A 16,897-nucleotide genomic window follows, 5' to 3' on the forward strand; every position below is an offset into this window, starting at 1 on the left:
CGGAGACAAAATGGAGTTCTGGACCACACTATTATTACTTTTTTTAAGTTTCATATTCGGAACCATCCAATACAACTACAACGATTCGAAAGGTAGTTCCAAAGAATAAGAACTTCATCAATACTTAAAGCACGCATTTTCACATTTGGTTTGGTGTCAAACTCTATCAAATGTCTTTGAAACATCAAGTGCAGTAATCATACTTTCGCCAAAGCGATGTACAGATTTGTTCCATTGTTCTGTAAGATTAACAATGAGTTCACCAGTGGACCTATTGCTATTAAAGCCATACTGCCGGTCATTAAAAAGCTTTCATTCTTCGAAATATTTCTTGAGCTGATAATTAATCAGCATTTCCATGACCTTGGAAAGAAGGGCCTTGAGTGCTATTGGACGATAGTTAGAGGAGGAGGAGAATTCGACTTTTTAAAAATTAAAAAAAAAAACAAGAGGGGAAACTATCCATGCTTTCTATAAAGAATATTCAATAGAATTTTGTGTCACCAGACTTTTCAGAAATCAACTTATTGACTTATTTTTGAACTTACTGATCCGTTTTTTTTTTTAGTTTGTTGCTTAGACGGTTAAAAACTGTCTTATCATCTGAAATTCTCGTACCTTCCTTTTTCCTTCAAGCTCTTCTTCTTTTTCGCAAAATCAACTCCTTTATTTCGACTGTAGATTTCTATTCTCTTTTTCGCAAGTTCGAAATAGATTGTTAAACTTCATTATAAATTTATTCTTGATGATGATTTTTACCATTAGTTTTTATATTTGATCACGTTCTTTCGATTCTATCAAATATATTATTGTCATCAGTGAGGTATCGAAACCCTGTCTATGTAAATTGTTCAATTGCCATTTTGTAAGAAAAGATAAAATAATGCTCATAATAAATAATAGTAATTATGTTATTTTATTAACTTATTCAATTGTTTGCATAAAAGATCTAAGGTTTAAAAAACTTTCAAGTTCATCTCTGAACCCGTTCCAGTTTGTTCTCTTATTTACGAATTAAGAATATTTTTTCTATTATTTCCGCTGTATCAGTGAAACAATTTCTGGAGTATGAATGATGATAAATCTTATTACTATCGACCCTTATATATTTTATTTCCTTTCATATCTTTAACTTCAAAACATTGTATAAAATGAAATAAGTTTGAAATCAGTAGCTTCAGTATTCTTGTTGTAATTAAATAATTACTAATTTTAAGTGTGTTGTTTTTATAAAAGAAAAACTTTGTCAGGTCGATTTTTCTAAAATGTCACTAAAAGCTATTTGAAGTCGGAATCTTTTTGCTGGTTCTTGAGGTATTACCGATAAAAAAAGTATCCCAAATCTACTTCCTTACTATTCCATTCAAGATGCCCTGAATAATTTGGATATCCTTGAATAATTTCACTATTTTATTAGGATTTTCGAAATCTTTACCACTATTTTTATTTTTTCTAAATTCAAACACACAACAAACCGTCTAGAGTCCCTTCTGTTTTATATTTTTATACCTATACAGTCTTAATATTAAAATCAAAAGCGTCAAAAACAACTTCGCAACTAGGTACACAAATACAAAGGAGCCCTTTGATCAATTTCACTACAGTCAGTGGTGGAAAGGTTTTACAAATCCATATAACTTTTCCCTTTTGAATGCGGAAAAAAAGGAAAATCTTTGTGACCACAAAACTATACCTACTTCAAATAAATAAAAGAATACAACAACAAAACAAAAAAGAGCAAACAACCCTTTTAGGGACTTTTATCCACTTTGAATACGACGAAGGATATATAGGCTAAGGTAGGTAGGTACCTACATTTTGAGATAATCCTTACAGCCATAAGCCTTTACGAAGCATGACTAGGCCGACCGACGACGACGGGCGACGAACGATATAGCAAAACACGGATCGCTCTGTTATCTGGTTATCTGCTTGAGGCTGTATTTTTCTGCCTGATGTGCTGCTCCTCTTTTAGCTCGCGTTCTCCGTCGTCCTCGTCGCTTATATTCGGTTCGTTTTTCGCATCTTCGTTTTATTTTGTGTCTTTTTTATATATTCATCTTTCATTTTAATTAATTACAAAGGTCTGCTTTTGCTACTGCTACTAGTGCTGGTATAGTGACTGCTTCTTCTTGTTTTTCCTACGCTTCTGTTGGTGATTGCTTGGGAAAAATTGTTTTTCTTTTTGTTGCTTCTCTTTAATTCTTAGCTTTTTGTGTGGAGAAGCACCTTATTAAACTACCTTTTCCTACTGCTATTTCTCATCAAGCTATATATCTGCCTACCTGGTGCCTGGTTTCTGGTTCCTGGTGCCTGGTGCCACTATTATATTCAACTGCGATTCTGGAATTCTATATTCTTATCTATCTTTATCCAAGAGTAAAGCATTATAATATATATGTATGTGTGTAGTATATCCTTGCCTACTAATTACAATTCTATATAAGATATAATTACCTTCCAGTTTTATAGTCAAAGGAGAGGTATAGATAAAAGAAAGAGGAAGAAAAAGACGTCCTTCATTTAATGTTTCTGTTTGCTTATGGATTTAATTAAGATATAAATTTATATACCTACACACATATATATATATATTTAAAACTACTATATACAAGGCTCAACTATGTATAGGTAACAAGATATTTAAGGAAGGAAATACGAAGGACGAAATAATAAAGAGCAACTGCCAAAAGCATAGTTTTTCTTTTCTTTTTTTTAAGCAGAGTACGAAGAGGTGAGGTGGGTTTTGACAAAAGAAACAAACTAGGAGGAAAATAAAACAAAAGTCCAGATAGTGTACTTATAGCAAGAAAAAAAGGACACTTAAACTTACCCACCAAATTAGTTAAAAATTAAAATTAAAATTGAAATAGAGAAAGAAAATACAAACAAAATGCCAAATGTCCTTTAAGCAGTTTGCATTCTTTTTTTTCGTCTTTCATTTTAGCCTACACACAGTTTTTCGTTTTTCGTTTTTCTTCTTTTCTTGTTTGTTTGTCTCTACTTTCGACGGACGACGGGCGAATGCCATAATTAGCACTTTTATTGTGATTTTTTGCTTCTTTCTTTTCCTACTTCTTGTTTTCGTTCGTTCATTCGTTGGTTCGTCCTTTTTCGCACCCTATGCATCTTCCTGTGTGTAAATAACCAATGGAGCTTGGATAAGGATTACGTTTTTAACTTTTTTTTTAAAATAGAAGTAGATGAGATTCTGATGATGATGATGGTGCTGGTGCTGGCGGTAAAGAGGATACGAGGACGAGAAATAAAAACGAGAACAACAAAAGCGACGACGACGACGAAGGCTCTATGTCACTAAGGGCGATGCATATGATGGTGGTAGTACCTAGTTAGCAAACGTATTTAAGTGAAAAGGTTTCAAGAGAGGAGCAGCAGGAGGAATGGAATGGGGGAGTTTAAATTCTCTCGTCCTCTATTGTTGACAAAAGTATGAAAAAGTAGAAAAGGGTTTAATTAATTATCCAAAGAGTGAAGTGGAAATAGAGATCCTTCGTAAACTGCGAGTGATTATAGGTGTATATGTAGCCTAGCTTTGCTATATCCAAAAAGTAAAATTAAGAAGGTAGTTTTTAAGGTTTTTTCTTTGTTTTCGTTAAAAAATTGAGAGATGAATAATACAAAGGAATGAAAACGAACCAAATGAACGGACGAACGAGAAATGATTGAGGTAAATTTGTCGTCCTTGATGATGATGATTATGATGACGAAGTCGATGAATAACAAGTAGGTAATTATTATTTTTGTAAAAATTAAATCAGTAAAAATCAGAAGCTGCTAACAGGCTCGTCGTGGAAAGGTCTCGTGGATTTAATTTCGTTGTTTGTTAATTTTAATTTTGTAATATTTTGTGTACTATCATCCATTTTCAAAAAAAAGAAAACTAAAAACAAGGACGACGATAAATTAAGAAATAACAAAATAAACGATGTTGATAAAGGATTAAATGGCAGGTACCTTAAGTCATCAGTTCAAAAAACAACATCATTAAATTACGATAGCTTTTGATGATGTTATTTTTTGATGGATTTTCAACTTCAATATTTTGTCTAATTAAATGGAGGTTCAGATTTTGGCTTTTGCTTCTGCAATTATTATAATTTATTAGGAAAAGATAGATCTTATTTAATGACAGCTATAGAAAGAGTTGGAGGAGTGTTAGTTGTGATTCGTGATTCACCGAATTGTTATCAAAGTATTTTGGAATCAAACTTTTCCAACTTGGACATTGATATTGATCAACTTGTTTTATGTGTTAAAAAAGGTGAATCTGTTATATTTTTTTATATAACATATCCACTAGATCTGATCACAACGGACAGGCCACAATGAGCTTTCAACAGCTTCGATCCATTTAAATCTAAAGGACCAGATGGGATAATACTGACCGACCTTAAAAAAGCTTCAAACATAATTGCATCAATCCTTGATGCAATTTTTAATAGCTGTCTACATATGGTCAATATTACCTCGGCTGAAGAGAAGTTAAAGTTGTTTTTATACCCAAGCAGGTAAACATTCGCAAGTCAACCCTAAAAACTTAAAAGTCTAAAGTCATTCCTTTTAAAGATTTTAGAAAGATTAATTGATATCCACTTTTGGGGAACTATTGATAGAAAACTTCTTTCTATGTCTCAACATGCCTACTGTTAAGATAAATCGATTAAAATGGCCTTAAATACACTAGTACGCACCATCCGATATTCCCTCCATCATAGACAGTTCATTGTGGTTACTTTCGTTGACATTGAAGAAGCATTTAAGAACGTAGAAACATCTTATTAATCGGTGTTATAACCAGGCACTGTCTAATAGGAAAGCTTGCACTAGGTGTGTGTATGAGGGAGAGGAGGAAACAGTTCTTCAAATCCTCTGTACATGAGTATACCTGTAACAGCCTCTCACGTTTCGTAAGGGACTCAAACTGGTTTCAGTGAGCTTTGAAGAAAGGTCACAATTTCTGTATAGAATTGTCAACATCGCCTCTGTTAACCTTAGTCGTTAAGAAATCGAAGAAGCTCTATCTGGATTATATCCTAATACAGGGGAAGGGCCCAATGGGATTCCTATTAGTCTTTTAAAAAATTGTGCAATTTTACTTACCCAATTCAAATTTTTAGATGGAAAATCTTTCAGATTTGTTTGTAGTCAACCGCTACAAATTTTGCTTTGATTACTAATATCAAATATGGGAAAGATGTGCCACACTGATATTATTTTCACAGACTTTTGGAAAGAATTTGATAGAATAAACCATAAAGTATAACTTCATAAATTATCTTCTTTAAGTATTCACTCTTCTCCTTATTAAAATTATATATTTAACAAGTCTCATATAACATCATTGTTCCATGAGAGGTTCCACAAGGAAGTTATTTAGGGCCATTACTTTTTTGGTTGTTTGTAAATGACATTCTTAATATTTTCAATGATACTTTTACTTATTTTGAAAGATCTAGCATGATAAGATGATTGTTGTCAACGGAATTATTTTCTAGTTAATATTATTGAAGTGTTAGATCGTGTCGTGCTTCAGGAATTACAACACTATTTCGTTTGATTATACTATCAATCACATTCATTTAGAAAGACTGAGAAAAAAAAACTCGGAGTTATCTTAGATACCAACTTTTCATTCTTACCTCACCATTGGATTTATCAAAAGAAACACTTGAGAATTCTCAGATACCAAAACCTTAAAATCACTATAAAATTCTTCAATAAGGTCGTTTCTGGAGTATTGCAGCATAGTCTAGAAGCCTTATTATAATATTTCAAGGGAAATAATCGATTGATTCGTAAGGTATGCCTTCTTTAAGTTAAATTGGAGGATTCCAAGACCGTCCAACAGTATTCGGTGTTTGCTGTTCTTGGAATACAATATCTTCAAGAGCGTAGAGTATACTTTTCGGTGATTTTTATTAGTCTGACAGAAAATGCAAGCAAACTTAAAAAACTTAAATACGAAATATTGTGCACTGGGGCGTATACGCTTTTTTTAAATTAAATTTAACACAATTTTAATTCCATTTTTGGTTATGTTGCTTTAATCAGCATAGTACCTATAATATATAGTTTTCTTGTAATTTAAAAAACTGTTTCTTAAGCTTTTTAAAAGTAAGTTGAGATATTGTTAACCACTGATAGACTACAATCATTGAAGTGTTCTTTAAGTTGACATGAATAATATAAGTTCCTGGGAACGGAAAATCAAAATAATTTTAAAGAATACTGTCAAGTTAAGTGCTCGAAAAATATTATTCCACGTTCCAAAGAATGTTTAGTTTTATACTCTTTGGACTTCCAATAGCTCCTTACAAAAAAAGCATACATACAAAATTCGGTGGCGCAACAATCAATACAGAGAACCAGGGCCTAGTAGATCACAAATTTTCCCCCATTCGTGTGTTTGAGTTGTGTCAGGGATGGAGGGGACCTACAGTTTTTATGCCGAATCCTAAGTGTCATACCAGGTACACTTTAGTTTCCACCTTCTATCGAAAAATAAAGACCGATGTAGCCCTTCATATTCTTTTTGTTTCTAATAGCGTTACCCTAACTTCTATAAAGAAAGCTGTACGTATTTTTTTAATCGTATCTATGTGTCGCACCATGTTACATCGCCATCGTCCAACAGTTTTTATTTGCATTGTTTGGTTTATATTTGCATGATAAAATATTCAATATGGTTCCATGATACAGTCAAGGGTCCTCGTTAAGACCATTTATTACGTAAAGGGTCAAATTATTTTTTGTTAATGGAACAGCTACTACAATAACAAAGAACAAAGTAATGGAATAAGCAAAGAGAAAAAAGCAAACTGTTTTCAAATAAATGAATAATAAAGCATATAATAAATAATATCTAGTTATGTATATCTGTATTATTTAGAAGCACTTTTAATATGTACCCTCTTTGACAATTTAAATTTTATCTGCCGAAATAGCTCAGTTGGGAGAGCGTTAGACTGAAGATCTAAATGTCCCCGGTTCAATCCCGGGTTTCGGCATCAGGTGATATTTTTATTTCTTGAAAATCTTTATTTCATATTAAGGTACTACAAAAATAAGCTACCTATTCCCCATGTAGATATTTAATCAATATTGATTGAATAAAGAAACCTTCCCAATATTTTGTTTATGGGTCTGCTTGAACTTCTAATGGTTTTCTTGGTCACTACATTTAGAGAAAAATATGATATACTAAGGCGTATACGTACTTTTTAAATTTATTTTTATTTCTTGGATTACTTTAGCTCATGTAACATTAAAATCTTAGGTTTAGAATTAATGAATTTCAGAAATTTCAACCTAGATAGATTTACATCTCTTTTTACTAAATGACAAAAAATACAACACGTTTTTGAATAAGTTTAATTTAATTAAAATATCAGGTTTGCTCAGAAAAATTCCAATCTTAATAATAACTAATACAGAACTCTAAAACATCATAATTTAAAAAAAAATATAAAATCTCTAAAAAATTAAAGTGAGTTATTCAAGTTTTTAAATCATTTTTTTTGCTTAATACTATGTTTTAATTTTTTTAATATCTCCATTAAAATAAAATATTTCTGGGGTTTCGACCAAATTTGATAAACACTCATATTATTTTTTCATATCGCTATATTTTGTAATGGGTTTATGCTCGTTTAGAAAAACGTCTTACCCTTGATTTTAGCCAGTTATTTATCATGGACATACAGAAGCAAAACGAATAGGTCGTAGTCCTGCTGTATATTGGCCAACATAGAGAGTTGAAAGTTTCCTGTACATATTCGGCTCTACGCTTCTCGTCCATTTCCGATATTACTTCGTATAGGATTTACAATTCGATATATTTAAAGTAAAATTGAAAAGCTTTCATTATCTTGGATGGATTTATGATTCTAACCAAACAGGACTCGGGCATCTTGATGACATTCAGAATAGTTTCAATGTTTTAGTGAAAAGAGGATATAGTCCTGTTTCTAACACAATAACGTAATGGTGCGTATTCGATAGTTGGCGAAATATTTTGTTAACCTAGTGTATTAAGAGTTTTTCTATTCTCATATACTTTTTGCACCTTGAAAGTCGTACGGAAGCATACTTTCAGCAACCGCTTCAAGCACTTTGAATTTATAGGTAAGCGCAATGTTTTCGTTTATAAAGCAATTAAATAATTAAGAGCAATAAATGTCAGTCTTAGCATTTTTCTGTTAATTGTTTTTTCATGCTCCAATTTCTTAAAAAGATAACTTCAAGGTATTTGTATGTTGACACAGTCAATATTCTCATCATTAAACGTCCATTTTTCATTCGATACATTTTTACGTCCATCTTTTTTAAAAACCATAACATAGAACTTTTGCATGTTGACAATTAAGTTCCATAAACAACAGTAGTCATATAATCTGTTAATCATGAGTAGCAACATAAGCAAAAATAACTTTATCGTCCGCAAATAATAAAGCTTTGATACAAACTCGTGCGACTCGTGAGTCCATGTGGTCGTTGATGAAAAGCGAAAACAAGGTCGTGCTCAATGTGCAACCCTTCATCACTCCTGTTGTTATTGCAAACCAGTCATTCAAATTCCGCAAGATTTCACACTGCCGATTGAGTTCCTTTGTAAAAGTCTTCGTGTACAAGACCGAATTTTAGTGATACTTCTAAGCCATACAACTTATAAAATAAAACTCCCCGATTAATTGTGTCGAAAGCCGCATTGAAGTAACGTACACTTCTACACAAAACTTTCCTGGTAGGCCAAATCTGGTAGAAAATACCAGCCAAAAAAACTGGGTACAATGGTACAGATTTCGTGTTAAATAACTTCAGATTTCATGGTAAAAATCAAAAAACCAGAAATCTGGTAGAATTTAACAAGTACCAGGAGAAATTTTTTTTCCACCAGATTTCTTTGTAGAAAAAACTAGGAAAAAAGGTGCTAAAATACTCCACATTTAACTGCAGATTTCCTGGTAAAATTTTTCCCAGAAAATTTTCTGGTAAATGTTACCAGCTTCCTGGTAGAAAGTATTTTTTTCCTTGTAAAATGAAATATATTATCTGGTATATTTTGTCCTGCTAGATAAAACCAGTCTTCTCCTACTTATTTCCAGAAATACTGGGAGTCTGAAAATTATCTTTTATCTGTAAAATAAAACCAGGAATCTTACTGTCTGCTATATTTTGTCTCGGTACCAGCCTTCTGGTACTTAATACCAGAAATTCTGTGAGTTTAAGAGGTGACTTTTTGTTACTTTTTTGGTAAATCTTCTGGAGCATTTCACCATTAAATTTAAGTAAAGTATACATATCAAAACCTTCCCGCAAAAATCGTAAACTACATGGCGCTTTCGATAGTTAAGTTTAGAGAAAAATCTTTATTCCTTTTTTTCTTGTGAATGTTTTCTTTAGGAATATTACCTATTTATATCTTATGCGTTCTTTTTATTAGGAAGAATACAATTAAATATATAATATACATAGTTCATAATTTATAATGCGCTAACCATAGTTTGGCGGAAAGAGCTTAATATTTTACCAGAATTGAGTTACATTTTCAGTAAAAAAAATTCATGATATAATCTACAAGAATCCTGGTTCTTTTTAACCAGGAGAACAAAATGTTTCTGGTATATTCTGCCAGAAATACTGGTAAAATTTTTCAGAAAATTCTGGTGGGAATCTAAAAACCACTTTTTCTTTATAAATTTAGCAGGAAATCTGGTACCAGTTTCTTTTTAGTGTAAAAAAGTTATCAATGGTAGAGTAACACTATCTAATGCCAGCTTATAATTCTTTGAAAAAAATTCCAGTTTCTATCCAAGTTGTCAGCCGCGTTGTAAAAATCTTAAACGTTGAATTATGAAAAGAAATTCCACCGTGGTTCCATGCTTACATAACTGATCCTTCTTTTTTGATTGGAAAAGTAATTGCATCGTGGAATCCATAACTTCTTTAACAAGTGTAACAGTGTGTTCTTTAAGTGTAACAGTTTGATATTTATAGAGTTTAACTTGAATACCGTTCGTAACTGCAGCTTTATCATCCTTTAGACACCTAAATGTTTGTTCTAATTCTCTTAAAGTAAATTTAGAGTCTAAAATTTCACTGGTGAATCGATGGGACTAATTTAATTAAGTAAATCCTTAAAACGATTGTGTAGCACCGTTGCATCCAGATTTTCGGGGACAGCAAATCTCTTGTCATTCAATTCGCAGATTGGTTTCCAAAATTCTGTTGAACTTACGCAATTTTCCAGTTTATAGGCTTGTCGTTCCTCATATTTTCTTTTTATGTATTGCATAATTCCTTAAACTTTTTGTTGGCCTCAATATAGTAATTTTTAAATAAACCTTGAGAAGATCTTCGAAAGTTCCTCAACCATGCAAGATTTTCTAAAACTATTGGCATTCTTCGCCAAACCAAGGCTCGTTACCTGATTTCTTACTCTTTTCACTCCTCTTTTTTAATGAAGATAGGATACTTTTACAATATTTTCCAAAAAGATAAAGTCTGCATTTTGGTGTTCCTGAAGATTGATATATAGTTGTTGCCTATAAGTCGACGCTTTTGCAAGTTTCCAATAAAGCCTGGGCATAAATGATAAGTTGTTCGAGCTCTCATCAGTTGTCTGCACAGTCTGTTGGAAAGTTACATTACAACTAGTGAAAGGTAATCTGAGTACGGAAATTCTTGTATCTCATATTCAGTCACAAACGGCTCCCAGTCTTCAACTATGATAGAATATTCAATCACCGATGACCCCTGTCCAGCAATAAAAGTACAATTTCCGGAAACAAAGTATTCGCATTAAATTCTCCAGTGGATGTTATTTAAGGATATTTCGAGATATTCGTTTTTTCGACAGTGTCCATTTGGGAATTAAGAACAATTAATTTTATAATTTATAAAAACAAATAATAATTTTGTATTCAAATTTATTACATTTCTTTAATTATATTCTTTTCGCTTTTCTTTTAATTTCAGGTTCCACACGCCTCAATGAATACATATCTCATTATGAAACCCTTAGCTATGATCAAGAGCACACAAAGGCTAGTCACAGTAGGGCTAAACGATCAGTGACCAAAGATCATCTTGTTTATTTAAAATTTTCAGCACATGGAAAGAAATTCCATCTTAGATTAAAACGTGATTTAGATACATTTAGTGATAAGTTAGAGGTAAGTTTTGACTTATGTCTTTTGAAGCTTAACATCTTACATTTAATTACTTATTGTTTTTATAGATACATAGTTCAACAAATGAGCCCATTGATGTATCAACATCACACATATATGCGGGCGATGTGATAGGTGAACGTAAAAGTTTTGTATTTGGCTCAATATTAGATGGCGTTTTTGAGGGTAAAATTATAACAGAACGTGATGCATACTATGTGGAAAATGCAAAGCATTATTTCCCAAATCATACGTACAAAACAGATGGATTTCATTCGATAATCTACAATGAAAAACATGTGGATGATCCTTATAAGGATGTTAGAGAAGAGGGTAAGTCTAAAAAAATAGTATGAGAGTTTTTCTTTTTTATTTTTTACTTTCCTACTTATTTTCCTCCTTTTCATATTTCTTTTATATTTTCTTTTTTTTGTGTATGTTATGTACTTTTAAATATAATTTCGTTTCTAAGATATCGATGCAAAGGAAAATGTTGTCTACAACATTCGGTATATGCAGGGTGTTTTAGTGAAAACCGAAATACATAAAACGAGTAGATATAAGATTTAGATGGTCTTTTGACTAGAAAAAGATTTTTTTATTATTCGTTCATCAATTTTATGTTAAGTGAGATCTCCGTATGGAAATCGTTCAACCACTGACTCCAAAACTGACAAGGATTGAACTTCAGTGATGGCCTAGGTTACTTCGTTTTGGAAGGCATTCTTTGAATCTCTTTGAATACTGTCCAAAGCAAGCAAGAGATGAATGTCGTTTTCGAGCCTTAAAGATATTAAATAGAAGCCAAAATTTGATTGACTTGGTTAGTCGTATACAATATTTTAAAATAACCTGGTCAACCAAACGTCACATGACATCGCGTATGTGATCTTTCCGATGGATAAACGTTTTTTTTTTGGTATTAGAAAAAAAACTCCCGGGAGGTTTGTAAATCTACGAGCTTTACTCAACTCCAATCTATTTCCCAAATTGACATCTGTGAATGGTGGAGTTGTTATTTCTTCGACTGCTTCCGTTGATGAACTATTTACAATAGATTGAAAAAGATCGATTTAGCTAAATGACCTTTCGTCAATAAAAATAATATCTAAAGGGATAAACATTCAGGGAATCTTAAACAGTGTTTCATATTAAGCTCCATATAAGTCGCAGTTGAACATTTGGTCAAATAATTCATTTCAAAATTTTAAGAAATTTAGTGAAATTCAGACCAGAACTTATTTTAACTTAATTAAATTGACAATTTTGAAGAGGTTTGGTTTAAAATATCTAGAATAATTTGTGTGAAATATTTTTGTTGTTATATTTTCGAATTTGTAAATTGAAGCTCAATGAAATGAAAGATTATGGTATAAGTTTAAGTAGATCTTTGCATGCAACAGATTTCGCTTTATTTGTTGATACTAACTTTTTAAAAAAGAACAAACAAATTGTACAGCTTATGTCTATTTCTTGGTCAAGTCAGCTTGCAAAAACAAAACTATATTTTAATTTTGAAAGCTAGAATAAAAAGTAAGCTTTGAATGAACAAATCTGTATCTTTATTGGAGAATTGCCAAAATACTTTATAAGACTATACAAAAATAGAAAACCTCATAACACCGACCTTAAGTACTTCAAAAGCACTTTGCCTTACGACAGATAACACATCAACACAATACAAAAAAATATACAAATACAGGCTATTAATCAATTTTGCTTAAGGGGCTTAAATTTATTTTTTGGTTAAACTTCTGACGGTAAAAAGAATCGACAATTTGCACGAATAGATTTCGAGTCGAAACGTTTGGGTTTGACTGATTAGGATTGCGTCATATGATAGATTCAAAATCAAAGATAGATAGCGATGAAGATGTTCTTATTGTACTTATGTCAAATTTGACGTTTAGAAGTACACAGTAGCTCATAAGTTGTCCTTACCCAAGAATTGATGTTCCTAAAAGAAATCTTGGATTATTTTCAAGAATGTTTTGTATTGTTGTTTTACTTGACAAACGTCAAAGTTAGATTGACATTTTCCGCCATTTGCAAAATTTGCTGTTTAACTCATCTGTCATATAAACTTAACCGATAAAACGGAAAATTTCAACTGGAAACATCCTGTATACAGGTAAAGTACCTATAAGTAGTATCAGAACATAAGTAGTATCAGAACATTGTGCTGATGCTTCAAACTTCCAAGAACGAAAATGTGTACGAATTTCAGATTTAACGAGAATGTATGTATTTTATTCAACCTACATACGAGTATTCATACGTATGTATATACAATGTACATATATATATTATTGAAAAAGAGAGGTGTGTGGATTATATTTAAATTGACTCTCGAAAATGTGTTTTTCCTCTTTTTATAAATTGATAGGATTTTAAGAGCTTTCTTATATTGAAACTTTTAATATCTATACAAGAAGTGTCTATGAGTATTTTTATATGTATGTACAGTATAATGTACTCATAGATATTAAGTTAATGCACACATGAAAGGAAGTTAACTATAGCTAAACAGATACATACAGCTATGGCCATAATAATAGCAACGCTTCTTACTTATGAGGTAATATTGTAACTTTTACTTCAGGTATTCAAATTTTTTAGTATCTTCTGAATAACAAAAAGTTCTTTGTAATGTTTTGCTACCAAAAAATTTGCAATTTGCTGGTCAAAAACATTGCAACATTCGAAAAGCTCTAAGCAAATTGTAATTAGCTTAAAAAAGTCTAGATTCTGTTCGTTCTAGCACTGTTCGTCGTATCTTGTGAAATACTGACCTTCACCCATTATCTCCACGGAATGTGTCCTTACTGAAAAATATAGACACACAAAAGCGGATCTGTTTTGCGAAAATGTATCTAATAAGAGACGATCCACTTTAAGACCAGAAGATCTTGGGAACTCTGCTTTGCAGCGATGAAATGCAAATTAATTTAATCGGAATGAATGGAAAACTGTTTGTTTGTCACCCAAAAGTACCAGACCTACAATACGCGGTTTACAACAGCAACCGTGAAACATTGAGAAGGCAGCATAATGTTATGAGGTTGTTTTTGCGAATGTACGCTATTTAAAGATGACAATAATGGGCCGATAAAAATATACCACTTAAATGGCGTTTCCAGCATAACAACGACCCTATACGGCAATGTCAACAAAGCTCTGGCTTCAACGAAACAAATTGAACGTAATGGAGTGGCCTTCTCCATCACCAGATCTAAATTCCATTAAGAACCTTTAGAATGAGCTAAATATTGAGGCTAGCGACCAGAAACTTTCCACTAAAGCAGTTTTTTGGAGAATTGTATAAAAAGTGTGGTAATCGATTACCCAAGAAAAATGCCAGGATTTTTTTGGCTCTATGCCAAATCGAATGAATGCAGCGTCAAAATATATAAGTTTTTCAACGCGGCTTTGACCGCGTGGTAAAATAGAATCAAAATATCGCATAGAGGCATTCAAGAGACTTGTATACATAAGGTAGTCGATAAGCTTTTTACAATTAAAAGAAACAAAGAAGAATCAAAATTAACGCTCTTCATTGTTTAAGTGATGAAGGAAGGCTTTTCTAGGTCCAACCCCGTTTCCTTTAGTGTTTGCCCCTGCGCCCTATTAATTATCACAGCAATGTTAACTTCAATGAAAAATTGAATTGGAGTGGTAATTCTGTTGGACCTATTAAGATTCTATGAACAATTTTATTTGGACCCTTTCGATCGCCTCCGATTAAGGTGTTAGCACATATAATGTTTTGCCTCAATTCTGTGACACGAAGTCTTGTACCATTACATTAAGCATTACTAGCACGAAAATTCACTGGCAACTTTTGCTAAGGAACACCGGACAGCTTAAGTGAGTTAAGAAACTCTACTGGGTATGAAGGGCTGTGTTCTGAGTCCATGACTGTGCATATTGACAAAAAGGCCCTTAAATTTAGCTAGAATTGGCATTTGATAGAGAAATTGGTCGTTATGTATATTATTTTGTAAATCAGGGTAAACACTTGCAATAAGTTCATAACTAGTATGCACTAAATTACAAAATTTTTAAACTACCCATTAATGTCATTATAAGAAACGCTTGATAATAGTCTGCACCTAATGATATGCTACTAATTAGTGTTATTAAAAAAAATATTGAATTTCTAATTATAAGGGTTACCAGCGGAGTTTGATCGAATTAGCTGTAAATGAAATATTCTACAGTGGTAAAAAGTAGCTAAAAACACTCTTGATAATTGTAACTACTTCCACATAAAAATTCATGTCATAATATTGCTCTGTCGCGAAGCGAAAGACAAACAAACAAGCAAACAAACAAACTGATTGTTCCATTGATAATATTAGTATAGATTCTTTGATAAGAATTTACCACAAACCATTGGTTTATCGAATTCTCTTGTTTTGTGTTAAATTTATTGAATGTTGCTATTGTTGCAAAGTCAGAAAAATGTATATAGACAAACTAATTTCATTTAATAAAATAATTACCTCTATATTTAAAACTAATATTTTTAAAGGGAGTGTTGCTATTATTTTGGTCATAGCTGTACATACATATGTATGTTATAATCAATATTTGTTGCTGTGTGTTTGTAATTTGTGTATTATAGTTTTGTTCTTTAAAAATTCCTGATGTAAAGAGTCATCTATTTATTGCTTTTAGGTAATCTTGTTCGAAATCCAATAATATCTTGTCGTGTATTTAATTGTTGCTTTCTTCTTCTTCGTTTGGAAGATTGAATAAAGGAAGAAATGAAAATAGCAATAATGTTTTGGGGGATAAAACAAGAATGAAGAAAGGGAAGAAATAGGAAATGAACATAAAATATGTATTTTAATACTGAGTGATATTTGATATTTCGAATTTAGAAATTTATTTATGATGAAGTCGGTTTATCAATTTTGCATTATTTACTTGTGGTTAGTTTAGTTTTATAATTGTTTATTTATGTATTTGTTTGTTGTGTGTGCTTTATAGACTTTAAAGTACATATTTACATATACTCGTATATATGTTTATACACATATTGAACCCTATTATAGTTTAATGTAATAAATTTAATAAGAAAATACCAAGGTATTCATACACTCAATCAATCAATCAATCAATAAAAGGGTGTTTTTCATATCCATATAAACTGATAACATAGCCTTAAGAAGACTTCAGCTTTATAGAGGGTTGTTAAATTTCTATATCTATAACTTTATCAAAAAACAACAAAGCACAAAGGTTAATCTATTTAAGATTTGTCATTCTGTATGGGTTTGAGAAACGGATTTTAGAGGTTTGACTGTGTTTTGAGACGATGACAACTCTAAATATTATCTTAAATCCAACTAACATCAATTACATAATTGGGCTGGATAATATATTTTATGCCTAAATTCTCACTTCATTATTTTATAAATAATACTAACTACAACCACAAATGTGTGTAGGTGGCGTTGTTGTCGTTGTCGCTGTTGGCATTTTGGTCATTCATATAACAATTTGGAGTTCCGTGTACCTCCTGTGTACTATGTCAGTTCTAATAACTCATATATAAGGTCAACAACATGGCTAATCACTTTGCATGCATCACTCATTTCATTTGCCTCTGAGCTTAATATCTAAATCAGTTTCAAATCTCTCATATGATGTGATGTCGCTCTTTCTATTCATGTGGTTCACGTACCATGGCTGGAATA

The 16,897-nt window shown here is 31.7% G+C and overlaps 1 protein-coding gene and 1 non-coding gene across 5 annotated transcripts in view; both read left to right on the forward strand.

Moving 5' to 3' along the window:
* The window catches only part of LOC129942202 (disintegrin and metalloproteinase domain-containing protein 10), a 380,018-nt gene that overhangs the window by 285,008 nt on the left and 78,113 nt on the right, over positions 1-16,897 (forward strand). For all 4 annotated transcript variants that reach the window (XM_056051056.1, XM_056051054.1, XM_056051057.1 and 1 more), the window contains 2 exons: positions 10,999-11,195; positions 11,261-11,525. In XM_056051056.1, coding sequence (XP_055907031.1) covers positions 10,999-11,195; positions 11,261-11,525 — 462 coding nt within the window. The remainder of the gene's footprint in view (positions 1-10,998; positions 11,196-11,260; positions 11,526-16,897) is intronic.
* On the forward strand, positions 6,956-7,028 carry Trnaf-gaa (transfer RNA phenylalanine (anticodon GAA)). The gene has a single exon. It is a non-coding gene; the product is annotated as a tRNA-Phe (tRNA).

The sequence above is a fragment of the Eupeodes corollae genome, chromosome 1 (assembly GCF_945859685.1).
Source record: "Eupeodes corollae chromosome 1, idEupCoro1.1, whole genome shotgun sequence".
In the NCBI taxonomy this organism is placed as follows: Eukaryota; Metazoa; Arthropoda; class Insecta; order Diptera; family Syrphidae; genus Eupeodes; species Eupeodes corollae.